The 9,676-nt window shown below is 36.9% G+C and overlaps 1 protein-coding gene across 1 annotated transcript in view; it reads left to right on the forward strand.

Annotated features, from left to right (window-relative positions):
* The window catches only part of LOC136858701 (hydroxyacyl-coenzyme A dehydrogenase, mitochondrial), a 78,531-nt gene extending 72,261 nt beyond the window's left edge, over positions 1 to 6,270 (forward strand). Inside the window, exon 7 of the mRNA XM_067138439.2 lies at positions 2,600 to 6,270. Coding sequence (XP_066994540.1) covers positions 2,600 to 2,715 — 116 coding nt within the window. The 3' untranslated portion in view covers positions 2,716 to 6,270. The remainder of the gene's footprint in view (positions 1 to 2,599) is intronic.
* The last annotated feature ends 3,406 nt before the right edge of the window (positions 6,271 to 9,676 follow it).

The following is a 9,676-nucleotide window of genomic DNA, read 5'->3' on the forward strand; positions in this document are numbered from 1 at the left end:
CGGGACCTTTTTGTTCTGGAAACTAAGAGCAGACTATTGATGAATTCACTTCGTATAACAGGATCTGTGCGGGGCCACGTGAAAAATACCTTGGGGAAGCAATTCCTAGTATAGCACACCCTCTTTGTCCCACTAGATGCTCAACATTATCTTTTATGGATGCACATTGGCCTTTGTATGGGGAGTTTCTCTCTCTCTCTCTCTCTCTCTCTCTCTCTCTCTCTCTCTCTCTCTCTTGGCTCAGCATTCCTTTCTTTTTCGTAAGTTAGCATAAATACATAATTTCTCATCACCAATCTTGGATATGAATGGTCAGTGTTATTCACGAGCCCATCTATGACGAGCAAGCAAAGGTTCACATATGGCCACCTGCTGATTTTTGTGGTTTTGGCTAAGAACATGCAGTACTCATACACCCAATTTCTGAACCTTGCTCGTTGAATTCAAATGTCGCACATGGTTGAATAGTCACAGCTCATCACCTTTGCCGATTCTTGGGTACATTGACGTGGATTATTGTGAGTTAAGGTGTGTAAATGGTCTTCATCAAACCCCAAAGTTTTTCTGAATGTGGAGTGTCACTCGTGTCAAAGCGACCCTTCATGAAATAAGACCATTTTCTTGCTGTGCTCTCTCTGATGACATGGCACACATGTTTCCAGCTGTCTTTGCTGCGTTCACCCCTCTATTGCCCTCAAGAGAAGAATATATATAACAAATTCCAGCTTGTACATTTGGGAAGTTCCACCTTTCCACGATTTTCTTAGATCACAATAACATTAATTTATTTAATTATTATTGTTGTTAAATTAATGTTGTTGTAATCTAAGAAAATGTGGTAAGACCCAAATTAGAGTATGGTTCCAGTGTATGGGACCCTCACCAGGATTACTTGATTCGAGAATTGGAAAAAATCCAAAGAAAAGCAGCTTGATTTGTTCTGGGGTGATTTCCAACAAATGAGTAGCATTACAAAAATGTTGCAACGTTTGGGCTGGAAAGACTTCTTTCTAGAAGATGAGCTGCTCGACTAAGTGGTATGTACAGATGTTGATTCCCATAGAGAAACCGAAATATTTGTCGTGAATGAGTAAATTTATAATACCAACTATATTGGTATTATAAGTGGTATGTTCCGAGCTGTCAGTGAAGAGATGGCGTGGAAGACGTTAGTAGACAAATAAGTTTGAGTGGTGTCTTTGAAAGTAGGAAAGATCACAATATGAAGATAAAGTTGAATTCAAGAGGACAAATTGGGGCAAATATTTTTTTATAGGAAGGGGAATTAGGGATTGGAATAACTTACCAAGGGAGATGTTCAATAAATTTCCATTTTCTTTGAAATAATTTAACACATTGCTGACCGGATGCTTGAGCTTGTCACATACCTTGTGGACCGGACATTTTTCTACTAAACATATTAGAGTGCACTTGATTATAAAAATGTACAAAAATATTAAACCAGTCAATATTTTATCTTTAAAGTTGGTGTGGGTACTCTCCAATGCCCCTAGTAGTAGTGGATCTGCCTTTACAAAACCATCTTCAGCGTCAATTCCTAACACATCATTAATGTTTACATCGTTATCATCGTCGTCAGAATCACTTGAATAAATAAGTACACTAGGTAAAATATCCACTATCACTCTCACATTCAGTTTCCACTAATTCATTAGACTATTTCCATTTGAACGATCATCGGCATATAATTCTTCTAAAATATCGTCGTCAGCTAACACCGTATATTGACTGAACCGGCAGAAAGAAAGTCGACGTTTCGAAACTAAATCAAGGAATAAAAGAGGCCGTGAATGAAAGAGAAGTGGCAGATATACATCTACGATTTATTCTACTTAATGTGAACGTCCCAAATAGTTCAAGATATGGTCAAGAGATGTCACAGGAAGACCGAAAACAATGTCGTGAATAAAACCGAGAATTCTTGGGGCCCGTCACCTACCGCTGGCGAGCGTACTACGAGATTTCTCGGGGCCCGTCACCCATGTGTTAAGAAAAGGCTAGGAAAACAACAGATAGGGAATCTGCCACTTGGGTGACTGTCCTAAATGCAGATCAGTATTGATTGATTGATTGATTGATTGATTGATTGATTGATTGATTGATTGATTGATTGATTGATTGATTGATTGATTGATTGATTGATTGAAATCGTAAGATTTCAAAGTGGTGGAAAGTTGGAACTTCCCAAATGTACAAGTTGGAATTTTGTTATATCTAATAACTCCACCACGGATCAAGATGAAATTTATTACTTGTAATAGAAAACAATTTATCGGTAATATACCACTTTCTCCATTTGACACTTCCATTTTCTGATGTCGACAGCAACTTTGCAGGCTGCAAAAAAGAAATGTTTGATATGTAATCTGAAGCACAACAATTGCACTTAAAAAAATGATAGCCTATAAATAAACCCATAGCAACCAGAGTACGAACATGCTAAACAAAAACTATCGAGTTATGCACCAACCTGATATTTTACTGAAAATAGTATTTTCTATTTATTAACATTCTAATCATGGATTTTGGAAATCATCATATAACATGTTACTTACAAGTGTTTTTTTCTTTTTTTTAGGTTGGTATAAGAAATACCCTAACGAGCCTCTGTTCAGGCCATCTCCACTCCTCAACAAACTTGTTGCTGAAGGGAAGCTCGGAAGGAAGACTGGTGAAGGATTCTACAAGTACTGAACACTGGTAACCTGTTATTTTAAGACTGTTATAAGCGAATATATCCTTGTTTGTTAATGATATTTTACGTATCTAGCTTGTGGAGTACATGGAACATTTCATAGATCACACGAGAAGTAAAACCATCTGGAAAATACCAAAAATGTATTTTACAGTAAGTCAAATAGTGCTCCCGTTTGTTATAGGGGTCTAACATAGTGTGGATTCAGTGGCTCATGAGGGAGGATGATGATGGTGATGATCGTAGCACTGCATCTTATTTTCAATTTCATGATCATTTCAATTTGCTCAAGAGCACTTTTCTTTGAACTTACTATTTGGCCAGTTACATTAGTTTTAATTATTGCCTAATGCTCAAAACAGGCATATTTCTAGTTTCAAAATCTCTTTAAAGTGTGGGATTTGAACTGTTCTGTTGACTGCAGGACGCAGCTGAACATCATAAACACCTTTGCCTCTTCTTTTTGTAATAAAATAGGTTCAACATGTGACCCTGTTTCATATGCTCTCATTATAGGCTGGAGGATTTAATTTAGTGAGTATGTTTGACAAGACTGAAAATACATGTAAATGAATATGTTTAAATTAAATGCAATTTGCTTCTTAATACAACTTAAAGATGTTAGACCAAATGGGATAAATGCCCTTAAAGATGCTTCTGTTGTTCTCATGGTTATATTGTTTATTGAAAATATTTTGCAGGAAGAAATCTTGTGATATTGTACCTTTTGGTGGTAGATAGTTTGGACTGTGTTGATTTGAGTAGCTGCATTTTTAGGTTGTGTAATTGATAAGTATTTATAATAAACTGTTCTGTCATACTTCTTATTGCACTTATGGTGTTTACTTGATATAATACCTCCTTTTATTTTTCAATTTTTATAACCAAAATTTGGGGAGGGTCTTAAAAAATAAATAAAAGCTCACAATAGGAAATAATCCTGAAACGCATGAAACAGTGCACTGTTCTCATGAATTTATATCTAAACAAGTGCACGCAGATGTGATAAAATGAAAGTGATCGCGTGAAAACGATAAAATTGTGGGGATACCTGCTGATTGGTTAAAGTTCCTAATAACCTTTTACAAGATTGGTCATTGGGGCCATAAGCTAAATTGGCGCTGAACACTGGGTTTGTCTATGTAACACCGTTATACACTGAACAATTGAATTAGAGCTAGCTGCCGTTATTTATTGTAATAGTTTAAAAAAATGCTAAAGTAAAACATATCAACATTTCATGTAACAAATCTACTGTACTTCTGATCTGGGGTAACGGTGTGACATACGGTGATTTGATGTAAAGATTAGTGTCTGGAGTTGGAATTATTTTACATTTTTAAGTTATTATTCCTTATGAAGTAAATAAACTGTATTTACTTGTTACAATTGATTCATCAGTAATTTTCCCTTTTGATTTCACCCGTAGATAATCATATTTAAGTGAACAGCGAATTTACTACTTGTAGCGCGTACACACCACTTCCATCAGCAAATTTCAGAACATCCAAAATTTAAAAATTGCTGTAAAGCTTGTACATCTATGATGGTGCAAAGATTTCATTGGTGGTCACTTAACAAATTTGCACTGCTGAACTACGAATCTGTAATTGCCTTGTATTTACAAAAAACTGCAGTGGAGAGGTTTGAGCCATTCTTGGGAATGTGGCTTATGGGCTTGGAAAAGGTAGTTTCTGTTACATTCCAGTGTTACGTTTCATCAGGTGTAAGGAAAGCATTTTCATATTCTAAAACACTTTTTCACTGGCATTGTGTTAGAAATATTTTTCTTCAAAAAAATAGGGAGAGGTCTTGTATGCAAGTAAATACTGTAATTGAAACAGAACATCTTATTTGTTAGACTGACAAAGTATGGCTGTGCTGTTCTAGTATTGATGAGATATTGATCTTCAGCCACCATAAGTTGCATTGAAATAAGTAGGAGCAAATGTGTTATTACAGAAGGCAAGGTAGGATACCTGTATACTGGCAGGCATCATAACTCAGTAGCATTGTTCCAAATTGAGGCAAAATTTTGTTTATAGGAAGACTAATTAGAGAATGGAATAATTTATCAAGGGAAATGTTCGATAAATTTCCAAGTTCATTGAAGAAAAGACTAGGTAAACAAATGATAAGGAATCTGCCACCTGACCGATAGCCCTAAATGCAGATCAGCGATGATTTGATTAATAATCATATTGGCTTTACGTCTCACAAACTGATTTTACAGTTTTCAGAGGATGATTTGATTGATTGATTGATTGATTGATTGATTGATTGATTGATTGATTGATTGATTGATTGATTGATTGAACTTCTCACCAGGATTACTACCATTCAAATCCCAGTCAATGCATGCAAGATTCTAAAAATGGAATTCATTTCCCTAGATATAGTAGTTCAAGCTTTCATGGCTGGCATTAGGAACAATGTCTGTACTTTCCGGGCTATGGTCCAAGAGCTTTTATGATGGTATATGTATTTCACTGAAGGCTTCATAGCCACTGAAGTTATTCGGAACCCTTGAAAAAGCCGAATGCAATTTTCGGTGAAACGTCGGGACCATCATGTGCTCCTGGACCACGGCCTACAAGCCCGGAAAATACAGACATTGTTCATATCTGTAGGTTTGTATTCCAGTAGCTTACATTCACAAAATTAACAATTGGTAAAAGCTCCAAGCTGCTCCCCTGCATTGATACTAGTGTGGTAGATAAAGTGGCACTTATATGAATGCTTTGCTACCACCTTGTCATATTGTTCTGAGAAAAATTCCAATGCTCTTGTCACTGCCTCGTCATGCTATTTTGCGTATAGTCTATATTGTTTTTCAATACAATTAGTTAATTTTAATATGCAAACTCTGCATTTGTATCAAGGTAGTATTTTGAAGAAATTTCTAGCACCTTTACAGTAACATTGTACACTGAAATTCTTAATGATTGTCATAAGATACTCAAATATTCATTCTACTGTATTTACGGGAAGATACTTCAAGCAGCTTAATAATTATGTTTTTTATATGTAATATAAAAGAAAATGTGTCTATGATAAGGTTTATTAATTTTATGTCATACCCTGGTATTTGTGTTGGTATTATGTTTACAAAGATGGAACAAATTTTGATGGCCCTTGTAGAGTTCAAGGTGATGTGTAAAAATTTATGTATTGCTTTTAATGTTTTTTTTTGTCATTATCAGGTAACTTTGGTGCATGGGTTTCTACCTAAACAGTGGTATCAGCCTGTTTTCTTTGTTGTTTTCCAAGATCATACTTGCTTTTAATTATTAATTTATTGGCAGATTTAAAGACAAAACAGTAATGTTGAATATTTGACTAGTTATTAACATCCCTGTGTAAAGAGGAAAATGTGAGGTAAATAAGTAAAGAAATGAATTGCATAAGTAAGGAGTATAGTTATGGTCAGATTTATATTTTTACCATTGATATGTTTTGAAAAGAGAGTGAATTTTATAGAGTTTTGCTTTTTCTACCTTTGTATTTGAACTTTGTTATGGAGTGAAAAATAAATGATGTTTTTCTCTTGTTTAGTGAATGCATTATTATTATTATTATTATTATTATTATTATTATTAGCATAATGCCCATTGAAAAATCAGTGACTTTATTTATGTCCATTTATTGTGTCGGATTGGCATTCGTTGGATAACGATTGAAAAGGACATAATTTTCACGGCTCTTGGTTTTTAGAAGACTTATATTGACACCCAGGAAAATGAAAATTAAATTATGAGCCGCTTGGTAAAATTACTGAAAGTGAAAACAGAATTTTGGTATCTTTAACGGTTTACGATCCACCTTTGTTGGGAACTTGTTACTACGCAGCACACTCTGCCTCACAATGTAGTGTTCATGAATAAGGTCTGCTGTGTCATTTGATAGTGTGACAGGCCAATTGGATTCTTCACATTGGTGAGTTCATCCCTCTTCAACCAATTGACTCCAAATTCCCATTGCTGTGGCTGCGTTCATCCAACACGAGTAAGGTTACTGTCTATCTGGGATTTACCAAACATGTCCTACTTATCATTTATCTGCACATTTGCCAGGAATTTAAATTAAAATGAAATTGAAATAGTATTACCGTTACTCATGTTTAAAAGTGAAAATGTGACGCTTTGCTTGACTGTCAATTACACTGCTCAGCAGGGGCTCCCACTTTGAGATTAATTATTATCTCTACCTCATGGCTGATGATTAATGTACATCATTATAATAAAGTCTTGATCAACTGAGGTTTCATGTTATCCGAGTCTGATAAAACTATTGTTTCCATCAGTGCCTAAGTGCTCGCTTCTATTCGGTATCAAGAGTGAATGCGCAAAGCAATGACTCCATTGTTTTGCAGCACGTCTTATCACTAACTGCTATCCAGTTTCTATTTTGCAGCTTGATTTGTCAGTACTGTAATCACTATGACTGTTCTCAGTCAAATGAGTGGAGAAAGAAAATGAGAGTTTATATTAACCTGATTTGTCCATTCTATTTATTCCCATGAGCAAAAAGTTTGTTTAATTTCTAATCATAAGTTTTATCCAAGTTCTTGATTATTCAAGGTGGTAGTTATGAAAATTTGGTTAAGTTTATTTGCTCTTGGTCTCAAAAATGGTGGACCCTGGTAGTGATGGGCAACGCTCTCGCTCAAGACTCTCGAGACTGACGTCGCAGATCTCGAGATTCTCGCGAGAGTCTCGAGACCGATCCTCCTGTAGTGCAAGCTGTGCGACATACCAGTAACTAAGACTGTAAACTTGATAATATATCACTGGCAGTAATTGTGTGAAATAACGTTCTCATATGAAAACGTGTGAGCCAATACATTTTGTCAAAAGCCTGGAAAAGTACTGCATGTTCAACTATGAACCCCTTAATACCATTAACGAAAGTGAAAACAGAATGTCAGTATCTTAAACTGTTCACGACGTATTTGGGGTGGACATCTTAGCTGAATAACTGTAGATAGGATGTACACCTACTTGAATACTAGAGGCGTGCATTATTCGAACTTGATACGGGGAAGATGTATTTTGCTACATATGCAACCCCCATTACACATGAGTGGAACGTGTAATCTAAAATGCCCGACTTTGCTCCAATTCTTTCAGCAGGGGTGATGGGCAACGCTCTCGAGACCGATTCTCCTGTGCTCCGAGCTGTACGACGTCCCAGTAACTAAGAGTGTAAGATTGATTGTTATCATCACCAGTTCTCATATGGAAACGTGTGTGACGATAAATTTTGTCAAAAGCCTACATAAGCACTGCATGCATGTTGAACTATGAGCTTCTTAATACCATTAACGAAAGTGAAGGCAGAATGCCAGCATCTTAAACTGTTCTCGAGTTATTTCAGGTGGACTTCTTAGCTGAATAACCCGTATCATTTGTTAATGATTGTTATTAGAATGTAAACCTATCTGGATGCCTCACAATCGTTGTCGGCAAGGTAGCTTCTTGTGATTTAGACCGGGCCGGAGGTGTTCTGTGACGATTCCTCTTCATTTATATAATGCGTTTGTAAGTGCCGGATCATCCCAGAAGTATTTCTGCCGACGAATTTTACTTCTTTTGAACAAGCAACACAGCAGGCTATGCTATGTGACATCTCTTCAAAATAACCGACATCCACGACTTACGTTGCGTTTCGTACATAGTCTTCATGTTGTCGCGTACAACTAGACACAATTTCACATTGCACCGTCATATATCGAAGTGCCTAATTATGACGTGAACACTCTATAACATTGTAAGGAATTATTTCCTTCGTCACCAAAAATGTTGGTAAACACAAGCAGTGGTCATATGTTATTGAATGTGGGGTCTGATAACGATGTACACCTACCTGTCGAAAGAACTGGAGCAAACTGAAGCATTTTAGATTACACATTCTACTCATGCGGAATGGTGGTTGCATATGCAGCAAGGCGCATCTTGCCTCGTCTCGAGTTCGAACAATGCACGCCTCTAGTATCTAGGTACGTGTACCTACAGTAGCCGACAGTTCTTGTACTTAAACCACTCATTCGTGTACCTACCAGTGAATACAGTGCCAGAATGCGTATCCTTTATAATGACGTTATACTGCGTCAAAATAGACCTTGGTAGAAATGAACGCCCTAGTCGCTTGTTGACATGTATTTACGAAATGGAGAAGGCCCGTGGTTGGCTATTCGCATACTCGGCACAAACAACATTCAGCTCCGACTACCTGTAGGCCTACGACACGCTGCTCGCCGCACAATGCGGGGACAACGCTCTCGAGATCTCGAAATTTCTCGCGAGAAATAGTGCCTGCGCAAGTCTCGAGAAATCTCGAGACCTCATCTCAGACTGCCCATCACTAGACACTGGCAGGATATCAATGTTTTACTTGGACTCGGTGGTGTGTGGTGCCTGATGGGACAGTGAAGACGAAAGAGTGATGTGTTATGGCTGTGGCCATGTGTGTGTTTGTTTGTGTCGTGCAATAAATAGTATGTCCTATCTTTGTGGTTAATACGAGTTCGGTGAATTAGTGCCTTAACAAAACAATATAGTGACCCCGGCGTGATAACGCATAAAGTAAAAAAGTTGTGATACAAATATGGTACGTAAGATTTCTTTTGTCAGTGAAAAATACCGGCACACGACCATGGAAAATTTAGTTAAACAACGTAAACCAATTTGGGCGTCGTTTACAAAGGTGTATAACGAACTGATTCAGAGTTTAACCAGTGAAGTAGTTGATCAGGAATCGGCACAGAAGATGCTGATGAAACTGGAGAGTTTAAGTGCTGACCTTTCCTCGCTAGATGAAAAAATATTAGGAATAACATTGGAACAAGAGGACGATGTTTATAACCGTGAGTACGAGGCAATTGAAACAAAGAGACAATTTGGACGAAGTTAAGTTAAAGATGACTAATTTATGTACTGAAAATGTAGGCATAGTTAGAGA

Source organism: Anabrus simplex, chromosome 1, assembly GCF_040414725.1.
Source record: "Anabrus simplex isolate iqAnaSimp1 chromosome 1, ASM4041472v1, whole genome shotgun sequence".
NCBI classification, from domain to species: Eukaryota; Metazoa; Arthropoda; class Insecta; order Orthoptera; family Tettigoniidae; genus Anabrus; species Anabrus simplex.